The sequence below is a fragment of the Aotus nancymaae genome, unplaced genomic scaffold, assembly GCF_030222135.1.
Source record: "Aotus nancymaae isolate 86718 unplaced genomic scaffold, 86718_ANA_hifiasm-v0.15.2.pri h1tg000089l, whole genome shotgun sequence".
Lineage (NCBI taxonomy): Eukaryota > Metazoa > Chordata > Mammalia > Primates > Aotidae > Aotus > Aotus nancymaae.
The window spans coordinates 13761526-13780704 of record NW_026988504.1 but is presented as its reverse complement, the minus strand read 5'-3'; the positions used below and the strand labels follow the sequence as shown (position 1 = coordinate 13780704).

The following is a 19179-nucleotide window of genomic DNA, read 5'->3' as shown; positions in this document are numbered from 1 at the left end:
AACATGTTTTTAATACAGATGTAAGTGCCCTATTCTGGGGGGAATAATGCCACAAAGGACATTGATTAGTAGGAAAGAGAATTAAGTACCAGGATTTAAGGTAGAAAAGGATAGGCTATTTGTGCAAATGCAGTTGGATTGATGATCAGTACTGCCACTATCTATAAAGCTGCTAACATTCAAGCCTTGAAGGGAAAAGATAAACACCAACTGCCAGTCTTCTGGTTATACAACAAGAAGGCCTGGACAATGAGAGCCCTTTTTCTGGATTGGTTCCATCGATGCTTTGTCCCTAAAGTCAGCAAGTACTTTTAAAGTTCCTTTTAAACTGCCTTTTAAAGTTCTTTTGCTATTGGACAGCACCCTTGGTAACCCAGAACCACGTGAGTTCAACACTGACAGCAACAAAGTGGTCTGCTTGCTCCCAAACACAGCATCTCTAATCCAACCTCTAGATCAGGGGTCAAAAGAACTTTTAAGGCTCATTACACACAATACTCTACTGAAAGGACTGTCAACATTATAGAAGAGAACCCTGATAGAGAGAACATCATGAAAGTCTGGAAGGAGTCTACCATCGGAGATGCCGTCATTGTTACAGAAAGAGCTTTGAAAACCATCAAGCCTGAAACAATAAATTGCTGCTGAAGAATATTGTATCCAGATGTTGTGCATGACTTCACAGGATTTACAATAGAACTAATCAAGGAAATAAAAAAGAGATTGTAGATATGGCAAATAGGGTGGGGTGTGAAGGGTTTCAATATATGGATCTTGGAGAAATTCAAGAACTAATAGACACCAAACCAGAGAAATTAACAGAAGACATTTTTATGGAAAGGAGGGTTTCCATTGCCAGAGGATGAGAAAGAAGAGGTAGAAGAAGCAGTGCCAGAAAACGAATTGACGTTAAATGATTTGAAAGAAGGATTCTGATTATTCAAGACTGCTTTTGACTTATTTTATGACATGGAATCTTCTATGATACAGGAATTGAAACCAAAGCAAACAGTAGAAAAAGGATTGGTACTATATAAAGACATTTTTGGAGAAATAAAAAAGCAAAAAGACAGAAATTGTATTTCTGTAAAGTTATACCAAGTGTGTCTGCCTGTCTCTCCAGCCTCCCCTTCCACCTCTTCCACCTCTTTCACCTCTGACACCCCTAAGACAGCAAAACCAACTCCTCCTCTGCCTTCTCTTCCTCCTCTCTTCATTCTTGACAAGAATGAAAACCAAGAATGATCCACTTCTACTTTCAAGAATGAAAGAAAGTAAATATATCTTTCTTATGACTTTTTAAATAACATTTTCTTTTCTCTAGCTTACTTTATTGTGAGAATACAATGTATAATACATATACAAAATATGTGTTAAGAAACTACATTATCAGTAAGATTTCAGTCAACAATAGGCTATGAGTAGTTAAGTTTTGGAGAGTCAAAAGTTACACACAAATTTTCAATTGCATGGCTTAAGGGGGATTGGTGCCTCTTATTCTGACATTATTCAAGGGTCAAATATATGTTGATTTGGACAGGAATTATTCTCTTTTATATTTCATTGAATGTAAGCTCCCTGATTGCAGAAATTTGCCTTGTTCATGGTTATATTTCAAGCAAAATATCTGGCACACAGGAAAATACAATCAATATGAATGAATGAATAAATATTGGGAAGGGCAAAGAATAAGGAAGATTTCCATTGTTCTGTTTTTATTCACCAAATAATCAAAAAGGATGCATATTAAGAGTTCAGTTTATACAAAACACTTTGTTAAATAGTATTGTAATTTCTGTAGTTACAGGAATAAAAGTGGAGGAAGAAAAGGAAGATGATATGGTTTGGCTCTGTGTCCCCAACCAAATCTCATCTTGTAGTTCCCATAATTCCCATGTGTTGTGTGAGGGACCCAGTGGGAGATGATTGAATAAAGTTTGTGGCAGAAAGAAGAATATATATAGAATGCAGAAGCAGAAACAGGAAGTGTTTGATTACTCCTTACAATGCCTTGTTGTTGCTATCATTGCTTCCCAGAAGGAATGATTAATGGAAGACTTCTTTTCTTTTTCTTTTTTTTTTTTTTTTTGATGAGTAAAACAATACAGATGGGGTAATTACTGTAGTAAGATGACAAAAAGAAATAGAATGAAGATGAAAGAAGCAAGATGTTCAAAGTTACATTCTTCACTTGCATTGTTAGATTTAGAAAATCTAACTTGATTTTTATACAATACTGAAGATATATTGCTATATATTTTGTTAAAGCAATACCTTTAATAACTACAAAGACTACGGCCACTAAATCTTTGAGGAAATTCTGAAATAAACACAAAATTCTTAATCACTGTACTTTTCTAAGGAGATACTGTATGAGTCAACTGTCCATACATCAAGTCAATATATAATGTGTTGGATACTGTGAATTTATATATGCAAAACAGATGTTTCTAAAAGCCTAAAATAAAGAAGCAGACAATGTCTGTCAACTGGAAAATTCACTATGTAAAGATATCATTTCTCCCTCAGAGTAATTTATAGATTCAATACAATCCCAATTAACGTCACTTCTTATGGAATTTGACAAGCAGATTCTAAAAAGTGCATAAAAATACAAAGAATCAAAAATAGCCAAGACGCTTAAAAAAGAACAAGGTGGGAAGATTTGCTGTCTCAAATAAAGCTACCATAATTGAGACAGTGTGGTGTTGATGTATAAACAGAAAAACAGATTAATAGAAGAAACCAGAAAGGCCAGAAATAGTCTTAATCAATAACAAAGGTAGCACTGCAAAGCAGTGAGATAATGATATGGAGAAGTGGATATATAAATATGATACATATCAAAAAAGCATATAAACAGTGTTTCTTCCATATGTACAAGAAATTTTTCTGAAGGAATAAACAATATAAACTGAAATAAACTCAGAGTTTCATCAGCTTATTTTATACACATTGTGTATATTTCAGAATCTCCTCAAAGATTTAGTGGCCATAGTCTTTGTAATTATTAAAGGTATTGCTTTAACAAACCATATAGCAATATATCTACAGTATTGTATAAAAATTAAGTTACATTTTCTAAATCTAACAATGCAAGTGAAGACTGTATCTTTGACTATCTTACATGTTTCATCTTTATTCCGTTTCTTTTTGTCATCTTACTACACTAATTACCACATCTATATTGCTTTACTCATCAAAAAAAAAAAAAAAAAGAAGAAGTCTTCCATCAACCATTCCTTCTGCGAAGCAATGATAGCAACAACAATGCATTGTAAGGAGTAATCAAACACTTCCTGTTTCTGCTTCTGCATTCTATATTTATTCTTCCATCTGCTACAAACTGTATTCTATATTCACTGCTTTATAAAACTGCAGTCTCAAAAGTCAGTTGTAGATATCTGTATGTAGCGATAAGGTATAACAGATACCCTAAAGGGTCTTACCCATACTGTACAATTAAATTTGGGGAAATTAAAACAAGTGTCCCTTAAATATACTGCTAGTTTCAAGGGATAAAAAAAAAGTGAGGAAATTCTTCAAGGACAAAAAGCCTGAAACCCAACTTGGACCATTAAGTAAACACAAAATCCGCCTGGGCTGAGGACAAATCTCCAAATCAGCCCATGGATTAGGAATACATGATTTGAGTTCTCTTTAAAGTCCTTCCCTGCAAAGACTTTGGAGAGACTAAAATGAAACCCTTTTGATGGGAGTTCCTTGCAAATCCCACATTGAGGCATGATACTCTAAGTTGGCTTATATAATCTTAGATGGATTTTATACCGCACTTCTCACAAAAATAATTGAAAATTTTGAGGATGAAAACATCCCTAATATAGAGTCTTAGGAGTTCCACACTTTAAAGTCAACCAAATCTTCCCAACAACAACAAAAAAATACATCAAACATACAAAGCAATAAGCACTAGATGACTTTTGATACTAGAATTATCAAATAACAAGTAGAAATATTATTTCCAATGAAATGTTTAAATAAATCAAATATGAAATATAGAACAATAGCAAGCAACAAAAGATTGTGAGAAATAATCAAGCATATTTTAAATAGAACCAAAAAGAGATTTGGAAAACAAAACTGAAATTTTATGTAGTCAATGAGTAAAGATAATTGAGATGTAGATGAATTTAAAACAAGTGAATTGGAAGAAACATCTAAAGCTTTCTCAAGAAGACAGCAAGGACAAGGACATAGAAAATTTGAATGAAATGCTAATAGATGTACAGAATAGTGTGGAAATCTCAGAGGCAATATTTGAAGTGGTATTGGCTAAGAATTTTCCTAAACTGATGACAGAAATGAATTTGAATGTTCAGAAATGAATGTTTCTAGGTTTGGATGTCTATTTATCTTTATTTTTGCACAATTTGTACAAAATAAAGATAAATAGAAGTCCACACTTAGAAACATTCTAATGAAGTTAAAAAAAAATTAAAGGTTAGTCAATGAGAGAGCTTCTACAAAGGATGGCAACTGACTGATAGCAGATATCTGAACAGTAAAAATGTAAGCAATAAGAGACTGAATTTTCAAAGTGACAAGAGAAAATAATTGTCAACCTAGAAATGCAAATGTAGCTAAATTATATTTTAAAAATGAGGGTGAAAAATGATTTTTTTAAAACTAAGAGTTTATAGCTAACTGATCTGCTTAAAAGAATATACAAATGATGCATTTTGGGAAACAAAGAAAAAAAGATGACAGATCTCAAAATGGAGGGAAAAAAGACTAAAATCCAAGTATGAATAGTGAAGAAATAGATTGATTTAAAATATACACAAATCTTTTTTAAGTTCTTAAAATGTTAATAAAGATGCTTATTTGAGGGATTAAAAAAAGAAAACCAAAACACTAGACAATAGCATGTAAGTAGGGTAAGAAATTATTAATAATAAAATCCCCAAAATATGGTGTTGGAAGTAATTAGGATATCTATTTACTTTAGGCTTTGTTAAGTTTAGTATTTTAAAAAATTTTCAGGGGTGTTATGGGTTGAATTTTGCCTCCCCAAAACGTAAACGTTTAAATATTAACCCCAGTAGCTCAGAACATGACTATATTTAGAAATAGTCTCTAAATGGGTAATTAAGTTTAAAGGATGCCAGTGAGGGAGTCCCTAACCGAACATGACTATTGTCCTTATAAGAAGGGGAGATTGGGACACAGACACACCCCAAAGGGAAGACCATGAGAATGCACTAGAAGAAGATGACCCTCTATAAGCCCACAGGAGAGGTCTCAGAAGAAATCAACCCAGCCAGTAGCTTGACCTTGGACTTTTGGTCTCTAGAATTCTGAGAAAATAATTCCTTAAGCCACAGAGTCTGTAGTACTTTATTATAGCAGCCCTAGCAAACTAATACAAAGTAATAAAATATAGCTTATGACTTTCAAACCAGAAAATAGAAAAATGTGGAATAAAAACAAATTTAAACAAACAAGAAAGGCAAGAAAGAAGGGAAATCACACAGGGCCATCACATACATAAAGCGAAAAGTAAAATAGTGTAACTTCACGTATATAAAAAATCACAATAAACTCATTACATTAAAAGCAGGTTGTCAGATTGAATTACAAAACAACAAATAAAATCCAACTGTATTTGTTTTAAAAGAGACAGACATTAAAGCGTAAGAACAATGAAAGGTTAAAAGTAAACAAACATGGCAAAAAAAGATTTATCAAGCAAATACTGAACAAAAGAAATCTGGTGTATTTATATTAATATGAAACCCATTTGACTTTATGGCCAAAAACCTTAAGAATAAATAGGGTTGGTGTATAATCATTCTAGACTTCAATGCACCCAACAAAATAGTCTCAAAATATACAAAGCAAAATTGGATTAAATTAAAAAGTGAAACTGACAAGCCTACCTTTATAATGGGATTACAAGAGAAAGATAAAGATCAATGACTAACACTAATGGTTAAGAAGACATTACCCTTGGCTATAACATTTGACCACTCTAGTACAACCAATGATAAAACTGGCCCAAGGAATTATGTGATTAGCTGTCACAGGGATGGGATTTGGAGGCTTGGAAGCAATTTAGTAGCCTTTAGGATTTCTGCTGACATACTGAATTCTCCAACTGGTTATATTTGTGTATTCCTGTTCATACTAAATCCAACTTTTAGATACTACTCACAAAGGCCAACCAATGTAACTGTAACAGCTCCAGTGAAGTACAACTTTGGTCCCTTTACCCTAATCCCTCCACACTGTCCACAGAAAGAGAAAGGGAAATCCAGAAGAAAAAAAAAAAGTCAAAGTATAGACCTTGCTTCCTTTCTTACAGCTGATCCCCAAACTAAGGGCATACCTGAGATGAGCCTGAGGAGAGTTTTATATTGCTTATGAAACTTATGATTTGGACTTGACCAATATTTTAGATTTTTAGTTCTTTTTCTTTTTTTAACACTTCCTATTTTTTGATACAAAAAGTACGTAGCAGTTCCCCCTTATCTGCAGGAGATATGTTTCAAAACCCCCAGTGGTGGCCTGAAATCACAGATGATACCAAACCCTAACAAAAGAACAATTTTAACAATATACTATAATAAAGTTATGTGAATGTGATCTCTCTTTCAAAATATCTTTTTTTTTTTTTTTTTTTTGAGACAGATTCTTGCTTTGTTGCCCAGGCTACAGTGCAGTAGCAAGATCTCGACTTACTGCAAGCTCCACCTTCCAGGCTCAAGCCATCCGCCCACCTCAGTTGGGACTACAGCCACTTGCCACCATGTCTGGCTAATTTTTGTATTTTCTATAGAGACAGGGTTTCACTATGTTTCCCACACTGGTCTTGAACTCCTGGGCTCAAGGGATTTCCTGGCCTCAGCCTCCCAAAATGCTGGGGTTATAGTCATGAGCCTATAACTTACCTCAAAATATCTAAGTAACTGACTGCTGTTGAAAACAGGTAATTGAAACTGTGTTAAGTGAAACCATGGATAAGGCGGGACTACCGTACAGGCTCATTAAAAAAAATTAAGGGCTAGGCATGGTAGCTGACACCTGTAGTCCCAGCTACTCAGGAGCCTGAGACAGAAGGATTACTAGAGCCCAGGGAGGTCAAGGCTACAATGAGCTGCAATCACACCAATGCACTATAGCCTGAGCACCACAAGATCCTGTCTCAAAAAATATATAAAGTAAAAAGAGTAATTTTATTTATTTATTTATTTATGAAACAGGGTCTCACTCTGTTGCCCAGGCTGAGTGCAGTGGCACGATCTCGGCTCAATGCAACCTCTGCCTCTTAGCTTCAAGCGATTCTCCTGCCTCAGCCTCCCAAGTAGCTGGGATTACACGTACCTGCCACCATGCCCGGCTAATTTTTTTGTATTTTTAGTACAGATGGGGTTTCAACATGTTGGCCAGATTGGCCTTGAACCCCTGGCCTCAGGTGATCCCCTCACCTCGGCCTCCCAAAGTTCTGGGATTACAGGCATGAGCCACCGCGCCCGGCCAAAAGAGTAATTTTAAATTTCCTCTTCAAGGGGAGGTATGAATGCCAACCTCATGAAAGCTCAGGACTTAGGATCCAGGCCCAGGATCACAGGAGATGGGTTCTTAGGAGGCTTTTGAAATTTGCTCTGAAGGAAAACTCTTGGCACACACAGGCCTTCTTTTTTATTCACCATCTCTCGAAACACATACTCGTTTACCACTTCTTCATAACCTGTGTCCATCAAGAGCTGGGCCAGGAATGCATCAGCAAAAAAATATGATCTGGTCCCATCTTGTCTAACATAAAAGTTTTCTCCAAATTTGCTGCCTGCTTTAAACCTAAGCATGGCATGATCATACAGCCCGTAGTCTGTGGGGATCCCCCACCAGCGTAGAGGCCCCTCCGTGTCTCCGCCATGACGGGGTTTGAGCCCAGACACGTCTCTCTCCACTGGGTGCAGTCGAGTGAGGTGGCTACAGGAAGACGTGGGAAATGTTAAGCTTGCAGAAAGTCACTCTCAGTTCACTGCTTCTAAGGCATGACTGAAGTAATGCCAGATTATTGTTTTTCTCCTGAAGTCAATGTTCTGGGCTAGTTCTATGACTCTATTTACCCGTAGTCACAGAAGCATTGAGATCATTCACTTAATCACTACAAAATTGTTCCCCTCCTGATTTATTGCTTGCCCACCTGTCTTAACGTCATTTTCTGTAACAATGGATAAAAGGATAAGAATCTTTTGTGACCTTTAGGTAAACTTGTATGTTGTTCCCTTCCTTGGTTATTTTGTACTTTCCTTGGTTACTTTGTAACTTTCTATTCTTTCCCTCTGATAATGATTCTGTAAGAAAACTGACGTCAGCCACTGTATGTAAAATCATATATAAGAACATGAGCACAAAGAATAAATCGCTGATCTGAGCATATCTCATTTCAGTCCTCCAGACCCATCTATCTCTCTCTCTCTTCTCTTCCGCGCACTCTCTCTTCCAGGTATTAGGACCCTCTTGCTGGTCAAGAGATCCTTGGCAGACGTGCTGATCTCACGGCCAACAACATCTGGCGCCCAACGCCGTGGGGCCTGGACACGAGAGACTACAGTGACGCTCAATTCAATTAACAGTGAAGGGCCGGCAGTTCAGTAAGTGAGTTTTTGGTTACTTTTAATCTTGTAAATATAAGCTGTTGATTTTATTATCAATCTGGAGTAAAACTATGGGAAACATTGAGTCTAAGGAACATAATATGTTTATTCAGTTGTTGCATTCTATGATTAAGTCTCATGGTCATAATGTTAAGCAGAAAACTGTGGAGGAATTTGTGCACATTGTTCGTGAAATTTGCCCTTGGGCTCCTGAAGGTGGTTTTCTTGATGAATCTGCTTGGCTTGCTATAGGTGAAAAGATTGATCAATTTTGTGCCCACAATGAGTCTTTGCCTCAGTCAGCTGTTTTACTTTCTGTTTGGCCAAAATTGCGTGATTGTGTTTGTCCTTGCAAACCTCCTGCTGCTACTGCTCCTTTGTATACTTCCATGCCTGATGTTTCTACATCTTTTTCTGTTCCCCCTCCACCTGAGCCTCATACTCTCCCCGATCCTGATATCCCGCCGCTTCCTGATGTTGAAACTCTTTCGGAAGTTCTAATTGACACCACACAACAGCAGACACTGCCTCTATGCTTGTTAAGCAGTTGGCTTTTGAAAATACAAATGCCACCTGTCAGGCTGCTATTAGACCTTGGCGCCACAAGGTGGATCTCCAAGGTTACATTCACCTGTGTGCTGATATTGGACCCGCTTACCAACAGGGTCTGGCCATGGCTGCAGCTCAGGCCGGTATGACTCTTGCTGCTTTTCTTAAACAAAAAACTAATCAGACCAAACCTAATCTGAAGTGTTTCCGTTGTGGTGGTCTTGGACATTTTGCTAAGTCCTGTAAAGCACCTGTCCAGCCCTCTCCGCCGCTTTTGTCATTGCCGGCTCCTCCAACGCCTGCAAAGCCATCTCCCCGGCAACCAGGGGAATGCCCACGTTGCCACCGTGGTAATCATTGGGCTAATGAGTGTCACTCTAAACGTGATGCTCAGGGTAACCCACTGCAACCACGTTCGGGAAACTCCCAGAGGGGGCTGCCCCGGCCCCCTCAACAACTCGGGCAATCCCACATTCCCTAAAATCCATTTCTCAGCTCTTCCGAGCAACCCCAAACAGTGCCGGACTTGACCTCTGTCCCTCCGCCACTCAAATATTAACTCCTGATATGGGACCACAGGCTATCCCCACTGGTGTTTTTGGCCCTTTACCTCCTAATCATGTTGGTCTTGTCTTAGGACGCAGCAGTTTCTCCTTAAAAGGTCTTCAAGTTCTCCCTGGTGTTGTTGATTCTGACTATACAGGTGAAATCAAAGTCATGATTTGGTCTCCCACAGGTGTGTATACACTTGCCCCTGATCAACCCTTTGCTCAGTTGTTGCTCATACCTGTTAATTTGCAAATTGGCTCGCCGCTTGTAAATGACTCCAGAGGAGATCGTGGTTTTGGATCTTCCTCTTATGCTTATTGGATACAGTCAATTTCTGCCACTAGGCCTGAATTGTGTCTTAGAATTAATGGAAAATCTTTCAAAGGTCTTTTGGATACTGGAGCTGATGTCTCTGTTATCTCTTCTAAATTCTGGCCTTCTTCTTGGCCAGCCACCCCTACCATGACAGCCCTACAAGGTATAGGAATGAGTAATCATCCCTTGCAATCTGCTGATCTGCTTTCCTGGATAGATCATGAGGGCCATTCTGGCTCCTTTCGCCCTTACATTGTCACTGGCATTCCTCTTAACCTCTGGGGCCGTGATGTCCTGGAGGCTATGGGGACTCATTTGGTTACTGGTGGTAAAGCTTTAAATATGATGTTACAGCAAGGTTATCAGCCTTCTAAAGGACTAGGAAAATATTTGCAGGGAATGCCTGAGCCGCTTTCCTTGTCACAAAAAACCGATCGTTCTGGACTAGGTTATTTTTCCAAGGGACCACTGTAATTCCCGATGCTCATGCTGATGCCATCACATGGAAATCTGATGTCCCAGTGTGGGTAGAACAGTGGCCCCTGTCCTCTGAAAAGATTTCTGCAGCCCGTGAGTTGGTTCGGGAACAACTTGCTGCCGGACACATTCGTCCTACTAACAGTCCTTGGAACTCTCCTGTTTTTGTCATAAAAAAAAAAAAAATCTGGTAAATGGCGTTTATTACAAGACCTTAGAAAAGTTAATGAAACTATGGAAATTATGGGACCTTTACAACCTGGTTTGCCTTCTCCTGTTGTTGTTCCACAACACTGGCATTTGATAGTCATTGATTTAAAGGACTGCTTTTTTACTATTCCATTGTCACCTGCTGATTGCAAACGCTTTGCTTTTAGTATTCCATCAACTAATTTTGAACGCCCTTATGATCGATATGAGTGGGTCGTTCTTCCACAAGGCATGGCAAACAGTCCTACATTATGCCAGTCTTATGTTGCTAAAGCTATTTTTCCTGTTCGCCAGGATTTCCCTGACGTGCTCCTTTTACATTACATGGATGATTTATTATTGGCAGCTCCCACAGAGATTCTGTTGTCTAAAGCATTTTTCTCCTTACAGCAATGCCTTGACAAAGCTCATCTTGTCATTGCCCCTGATAAAATTCAAACTGTTACTCCCTACCATTATCTTGGCCGCTTAATTGAACACAACCATGTGTCTTTTAAAACTCCCATTTTGTCCACGGCTAATCTTAAAACCTTGAATGATTTCCAAAAATTTTTGGGTGATATCAATTGGATTCGTCCTAGTTTAAAATTAACTACTGGTCAGTTGAAGCCTTTATTTGATATCCTGAAAGGCTCTTCTAATCCAACCTCTCCCAGGTCTTTGTCTCCTGAAGCCTCAGAAGCTTTACAGTTGGTTCATCACGCTCTATCACAACAAAAGCTGTCTAGAATTAAAAATGATGCTGCATGGTCTTATTGTGTGCTACGCACTGCCTATACTCCTACTGGTGTTTTCTGGCAACAAGGAGTTTTAGAATGGATGCATCTTCCTGCCACCCGATCTAAAGTTATTTCCCCTTATTATGATCTTGTGGCTATTTTAATCACCAAAGGCAGACAGCGTGCTCTTACTCTGTTTGGATTTGAACCACCTATTATTATTGTTCCCTATTCCACTGCACAGCAGCAGTGGCTTTGGCAATTTTGTAACTCTTGGCAATTAGCATTTGCAGGTTATCCCGGTCAGATCTCCTGTCATTATCCAGCTGACAAGATTTTACATTTTTATTCACAATGCTCTCTTATTTTCCCTCAAAATTGTGTAAAAACTCCTCTGCCTTCTGCAGCATTGGCTTTCACCGATGGTTCATCCACAGGTCTCGCTGCTGGCACCATTAACCAACAGCCTTTTTCTTTTCAGACCAAAGAAACCTCTGCCCAGCGTGTGGAATTGCTTGCTGTTCAGCATGTTCTTACTAATTGTGATGTGCCTTTAAATTTATATTCTGACAGTCAATATGTAGTTAATTTGGTTCAACATCTTGAAACTGCTCCCCTTTCTCTTTCAGACTCCTCTTCCATAATTCATCTTCTTCTTCCTTTACAGCAAGTTATCCGTCGCCGTCTTTTCCCATTTTTTATTGGACATATCAGAGCTCATTCTTTCCTTCCAGGACCTCTGGCTGAAGGAAACGCCTTTGCCGACCAACTCACTCAACAAGTTTTTCCTGTTTTAACATCGGTTCAGCAAGCACAGGCCTCTCATGCACTCCATCATCAAAATGCTCGCAGTCTCAGGTTACAGTTTAAGATTACCAGAGAACAAGCTCGACACATAGTTAAATCTTGTGCGGCTTGTGCTCCACACTTGCCTGTTACTCATCATTTAGGAATTAACCCTCGAGGTCTCCTGCCTGCTCATATTTTTCAAATGGATGTTACTCATTTTTCTCCCTTTGGTAAATTACAATATGTTCATGTTACCATTGACACTTATTCTCATTTTGCTGTTGCTTCTGCACATACAGGTGAAGCTGTTAGAGATGTTGTTGCTCATTGCCTACGAGTTTTTTCTATTCTAGGTGTTCCAAAAATCTTAAAGACAGATAATGGACCAGCTTATGTTAGCAAAGCTTTTGCTTTCTTTTGTTCTCAATTTCAGATCTCTCACCGAACGGGCATTCCTTACAATCCTCAGGGTCAAGGAATCGTGGAACGTTTCCACTCTGTTTTAAAAACTCTTTTACAGAAATTACAACATGACCCTTCTTCTGCCCTTTTGCTTAAGTCTCCTCACAACAGATTGAACCATGCCCTGTATGTTCTCAACTTTTTAACTTTAGATGCTGAAGGCCGTTCATCAGCTGATCGCTTTTGGCATCCCCAAAACAAACCTACTCCTGAGGTTTTGTGGAAAGACTCTCTCTCTAACCAATGGCATGGGCCTGATCCCGTCCTCATATGGGGACGAGGACATGTTTGTGTTTTCCCCAGGTCCGCTGAATCTCCTGTCTGGGTTCCTGAACGTCTTGTCAAGCATGCCCCCTCGCAACTCTCCACAAAGCCTCATCCCCCGCTTTCGCCGTCTTCATGTGACGACGCCTCAGAATAACTCCAGTCACCTTCGCAGACAACGCTGTAGACGTCGCCCCGACTCTCCAATGCCTCGTCGTGCAGTGTCCCTTCCCACCTGGAATCAAATACGCCGTCTCAGCGCTGAAGCCTCCCGCCTCATTCGTGAACAAGGACAGTCTCGTACTCCTTCTAATTTTTTTTTGGCTATGTTGGCTATTCTGTCATGTCAAACCATTACTCCAGTTCAAGCTCAGGCTCAACCGTTGCCTGATTCTCAGGTTCTTTGGGCCTATGTTCCCAATCCCCCAGTTCTTCGCCCGGTCACTTGGAATGATCCTTCTTTCTCTGTTTACCTCAATGATACCTCTGTTTTTGGACTTCCCTCTTCTACTCATATTATTCCTCAATCTGCTCCCTACTCTTATGTAGCTCAAGCTGCCAGTCCTCCCATGTGTTTTCATGCCCCTGCTTATTCAGACACTACTTTTCCAGACCTTCCTAGATTCTCTCCCTTACCTGTTACCCCTTTCAAAACCTCTCCTTACTGCTTTCATTTGGATTTTAAACAACTTACTACCTACGAAGGTCCTTCTGATTTACTCCCTGGTGAAAACGATTTCTCTCGGAATTGGTTTTTGTTTTATTATGCCATTAAGAAATCCTGGAATCTTACTTCTCCTCATTTCCCTGATAAGGATAGACCTCGTTGCTACCCTACTAATCACTCTTTTGATTCCTTTCCTCCATGGAGAACCTGTTACACAGTCCATCAAGCTGTACGGTATACCTTGTCTTCTGGTTTTACTTTATATGATTGGTCTGTTCCCTTTCCTCGTAATAACTTTGCTCCTCATTACCATGTCCCCGGTGGTTGGAGCACTCCCCTTGTCTCCACTCCCTCTGGTCGACTATTCCCTTCCCTTTGGCGACTCTTTCCTGCTTTGGTGCCTGCTTATTACAAAGTTGGCTCTCGTAGCCCTACATATGTCCCTTCATCTTCTCCTTATCACCGTCATTATGTTAAAGCTTGTGTTGCTGCTCCTTATGCTCTTCTTTATGGTTCTATCAATATTACTTTTACCTCTGGACAATACTTTATTTCTTGTTCCTCCTGTACTCTTACCAATTGTTTGGATTCCTCAGTTTTTCCTACACCCACTATTCTTGTTGTTCATCAACCGCCTTATGTTATGCTCCCTGTTAATATTTCTGGTCCCTGGTATGAAGAACACAGTCTTCAAATCCTCCACCAGATGCGGGACCTCCTTCTTCGCCCTAAACGCTTCATTGGTTTACTTGTTACTGGTATTCTGGCTATTGTTTCTATTGTTGCCACTGCTGCCACAGCAGCTGCTGGCCTTGCTCATAGTGTTCAAACTGCTACTTATGTTAATCACCTTGCCCAAAATATTTCTGTTTCCATGGGTACTCAAATGGATATTGATAAAAAACTGGAAGTTAAACTTAATGCTTTAGAGCAAACTGTTACTTTATTGGGTGACAAAGTGTACAACATTCAATCTCGTCTACTGTTACGTTGTCATGTTGATTTTAAGTATATCTGTGTTACCAATACCCCTTACAATGATACTCAATGGCAATGGCCTTTAGTTAAGGCTCACTTACAAGGTATTTGGAGTCATAATAACTTGTCCCTTGATATTGTCAAGCTTCAACAACAAATTCATGCTATTGATTTTTCACGCCAAGTGCTTCCACGGGATGATACTGTTGCCCGTGACATTGTTAACACTTTGTTTTCCTGGACACGTGGTTTTCACCTGCCGTCCTTCTCAAGCATCATAGCTGTTGGCGGCTGTGTCCTTCTGCTTCTCATTTTTCTGCCCTTCCTGTTCCGCCTTGTGTTCTCCTCCATCCAGAAATTGCAGTTCAAACTATTTGAACTCAATTTAAAAAAATAAAAATGGAGGAGATGTGGGGATCCCCCACCAGCGTAGAGGCCCCTCCGTGTCTCCGCCATGACGGGGTTTGAGCCCAGACACGTCTCTCTCCACTGGGTGCAGTCGAGTGAGGTGGCTACAGGAAGACGTGGGAAATGTTAAGCTTGCAGAAAGTCACTCTCAGTTCACTGCTTCTAAGGCATGACTGAAGTAATGCCAGATTATTGTTTTTCTCCTGAAGTCAATGTTCTGGGCTAGTTCTATGACTCTATTTACCCGTAGTCACAGAAGCATTGAGATCATTCACTTAATCACTACAAAATTGTTCCCCTCCTGATTTATTGCTTGCCCACCTGTCTTAACGTCATTTTCTGTAACAATGGATAAAAGGATAAGAATCTTTTGTGACCTTTAGGTAAACTTGTATGTTGTTCCCTTCCTTGGTTATTTTGTACTTTCCTTGGTTACTTTGTAACTTTCTATTCTTTCCCTCTGATAATGATTCTGTAAGAAAACTGACGTCAGCCACTGTATGTAAAATCATATATAAGAACATGAGCACAAAGAATAAATCGCTGATCTGAGCATATCTCATTTCAGTCCTCCAGACCCATCTATCTCTCTCTCTCTTCTCTTCCGCGCACTCTCTCTTCCAGGTATTAGGACCCTCTTGCTGGTCAAGAGATCCTTGGCAGACGTGCTGATCTCACGGCCAACAACAGTAGTCACGAAACAAGACACTTTTTCCTGGTTTTCATACCTGGTAAATGTTTTGTAAGACAAGGTGCATCTTATCAGGATGAATAGCTGAGAGCATAAATATCAACGTAACAACATCCACAGATTCTGGTGGTACATGATCCAGAAGATCATCTTTCGTCAGATCACACTGGAATACCTTGCATCTTTCTGTGTCATATAAAGGATTTTGCTTAACATATTCAACTGCTCTTGGAGAAAAATCACAGGCATAGGCAAAGATATTCAGATCTTCTTCTAAAAGTGGAAATAAACAGTTTCCAACCACACAGCCAGCTTCAAGCATTGTTAACTTTTGATCTTCAAACTCTCTACATGATCTTAGCTCCTTAAACTCTCTGGTGGTCCAGTGTCTATCTTTGAAGAAATTAGTGCTATTTCTTTTGTAAAAAATATCCCAGTTTTTCTGAGCCTCTTGTTCCAATTTTTGCTGTTTAAAATCAGACACCAAAATTTGGTCTCTTTTCAGTTTCTCCTCCTCTTCAGAGCTGAGAATCCTTGCCTGCAGCCCTTTCCTTTGCAAAGAAGCCATCTCAGAAACTGACGGTAACAGAAACTTAAGGCAGCTGAAGATTCTCCATCCCCAAATAATATAAATCCATGCTACTGGATCAGATGCATTTCCTCAGGTGAGTTTCACGCTTCAAACAGCATAGGGTGTGTCATCAGTTCGTAAATTCAACTGTAGGGGTAGGGACAGGAGCACTCACCCCACAGCCAGCCTCAAGCTTCGGAGGCAGAATATGGGAGGCATCGCGGCACAACTCTGAGCCAATCCTGAGGACCTCGCATTGGGATTCTGATTTTTAGTTCTTTAAGTGAATCTTATTTAACAAAATTGGGCTGTTTTAATATGTGAAGTCAGCTAGTAATAGGGAAGGAGATGCAATAGCATATGCCTGAAGTAATAAGTAAATTATTTTTTAAGAAAACAGTTTCTTACTTATTTATGTTATTAGTCTATATAGCTACCTATTATGCTTGTTGTTCGTTCGTTTTTCAAGAATAATTATTTAAGAGGAAAACCTCACTGAGTTTAGTGGCCTGGGTTTAAATCTGATTCTTTTCAGTTTTACTCACTCTGTAAAATGAAGAAACTGTCTCAAATGATCTAATCTTTTAGCTGTGACATACCATGGTTTCTACAGATATTTTGCTTCTTTCCAAAGAAGCAGAGTTCTAAAAGAGAAACCTCATAGAACAAATGGGAAATAAAGGAAATAAAATGAACAAAACATTCTGAAACCATAAATATGGTACAACAATAATGAAAGTACAAAAGAAAAACACAAAAAACCCTCCATTCTCTTCTAAGCAATGTATTTATACTTAAATTTACATTTTAAAAAACTTTAAGAAAATTTAATATAAATGTGTATGCATGTATATATACTTACAATAAACAACCCAAAAGACCAAAAGCCATTACTTTTTTTCCACTTCCGAAAGATGAATGAAAATATGTATGTGAGGAATATAAGAGAAGCTGCACAACCAATTATGAATACCACCTGCAAAGAATAAGGATCAACAGCAAGATTAGAAATGGCAGGTCATAGAGGGAAAGAGGAGGAGAGAGAATTCAGTTATAAAGCTGCCTAAGGCAATTTTCTTATTTTCTTGCATACTACATGCCTTTTGCTAATGACAAAACATTCATGAAAATAAACACATATTAATATTCAAATGCCAGTCAAGGACCAACAGAAGCTAACAAAAGTGGACTAGCATACAGGAAGAGGAATAAATGACAAAAGAAAAACTCATGTGAATTTTATAGAATAGTAGCATTAAATAGCAGACTAAAAGAAGTGTAAAAAAGAGGGATGCAGCTAAAAAGACAATTTTGTAGCTTAGGAAATTGAAACAGTCACAATACTACTGATAGAAAGGAGGAATCTTACATCTAGTTTATGAGGTAGAAAAAGCAAGTATTAAAATCACAAAATTTTAAAAATAGGACTATTAGAGATCGATCCAAGATGGCCACTTAAGAGGAAGTCGGAATTGCAGCTCCGAGAGTAGGCGCAGAGGGTGAGTGGACGCCGCATTTCCAGACGGACTTTTACTGCCCATAGACCAGGAGATTCACAGGGGGAAAAGCCCCACGGGTCTCCAGCGCCGCTGGTTTGAGCGGAGTGGCCGCTCAGCCTACGCCCTGGAGCGGGGGGCAGTGGCTTCTTGCGCAGAGCGAGAGAGACAGAGTTCCCTCTGAGCCAGAAAGGGGAACTGAAGCAGGGAGCCAAGCCAGGAGACCCCCGGGCAAGGGAGTGCCACGAATCTCAGAGCCGCTGCTTCGGCTGACGCAGCGGCACACAGGGCAGCGGATTTTAATTGCGCGGAGAAGCTCCCCGCATTCCCAGTGCCGCTGGTTGGACCAGAGCAGCCGCTCGGCCTGCACGGGGGGCGGGGAGCAGCGGCTCCTTGAACAAAGTGAACGAGACTGTGTCCCCTCTGGGCCAGCAAGGGGAACTGTGGCAAGGAGGCAAGCCAAGAGATTACAGGACAAAGAGGGCCCCTCTGGAAACACGGCTGAACCCGGGACGGTCCAGCTCTGTGGGGGAGGGGCGTCCTCCATCGGGAAACACCCTGCAGTTCCCAGGGCAATTTTCCGTAACCAAGACAACCCGCCACTACAGAGACTCCGTCACTACAGGGGCGGGCCAGCATAGCGGAAGCAGTTCTAAATACACCCACAGGACTGCAGGGAAGCTCACACGGAAGCTGGGCGGAGCCCACAGCATCTCAGCGAAGCCTCTGCAGGCTGAGTGTGACTAGACTGCCACCTTGTGGGCAGGGAAAACGGTACCAACACAGCTGAAAAACATAAAGTGCTAAACCCCTGGGCCAGAACACCTGGGGAGAAGAAAAGGGGGTTTATGAGTTCAGCTGCTGCAGACTTAAAATTACCAAAATCAGAAAGACAGCAACTACAAAGTCAATAGGCGGATAAATCCACAAAGATGGGAAGAAACCAGCGCAAAAAGGATGAAAACACCCAAAACCAGAACACCTCTCCTCCTACAAGGCAGCATAACTCCTCACCAGCACGGGAACAAGACTGGACGGAGAATGAGTGTGATGAAATGACAGAATCAGCTTTCAGAAAATGAATAATAAGAAACTTCTGTGAGCTAAAAGAACATGTTCTAACCCAATGCAAAGAAACTAAGAACCTTGAAAAAAGACTTGATGAAATGCTAAGGAGAATGGACAACTTAGAGAGGAATATGAATGAACTGATGGAGCTGAAAAACACAACACGAGAACTTCGCGAAGCATGTACAAGTTTCAACAGCAGAATTAACCAAGCAGAAGAAAGGATATCAGAAGTTGAAGATCAACTCAATGAAATAAAACGAGAAGAGAAGATTAGAGAAAACAAGGTAAAAAGGAATGAACAGAGTCAACAAGAAATATGGGACTACGTGAAAAGACCTA

At 39.8% G+C, this 19179-nt stretch overlaps 2 protein-coding genes across 2 annotated transcripts; one reads left to right on the top strand and one right to left on the bottom strand.

The window, feature by feature from the left end:
- Window positions 1–7269: 7269 nt before the first annotated feature.
- LOC135271697 (tRNA N(3)-methylcytidine methyltransferase METTL6-like) lies at window positions 7270–16347 on the bottom strand. Its single transcript, XM_064369567.1, is given in 2 exon segments — window positions 7270–7849; window positions 15700–16347. Coding segments are annotated over 2 exon segments (861 nt in total). The 5' UTR covers window positions 16271–16347; the 3' UTR covers window positions 7270–7559.
- On the top strand, window positions 8537–15573 carry LOC135271643 (endogenous retrovirus group K member 9 Env polyprotein-like). Its single transcript, XM_064369139.1, has 2 exons — window positions 8537–8621; window positions 12998–15573. Exon 2 carries the CDS (start codon window positions 13042–13044, stop codon window positions 14998–15000), a length of 1959 nt encoding a protein of 652 aa, XP_064225209.1. The 5' UTR covers window positions 8537–8621; window positions 12998–13041; the 3' UTR covers window positions 15001–15573.
- Window positions 16348–19179: the final 2832 nt, after the last annotated feature.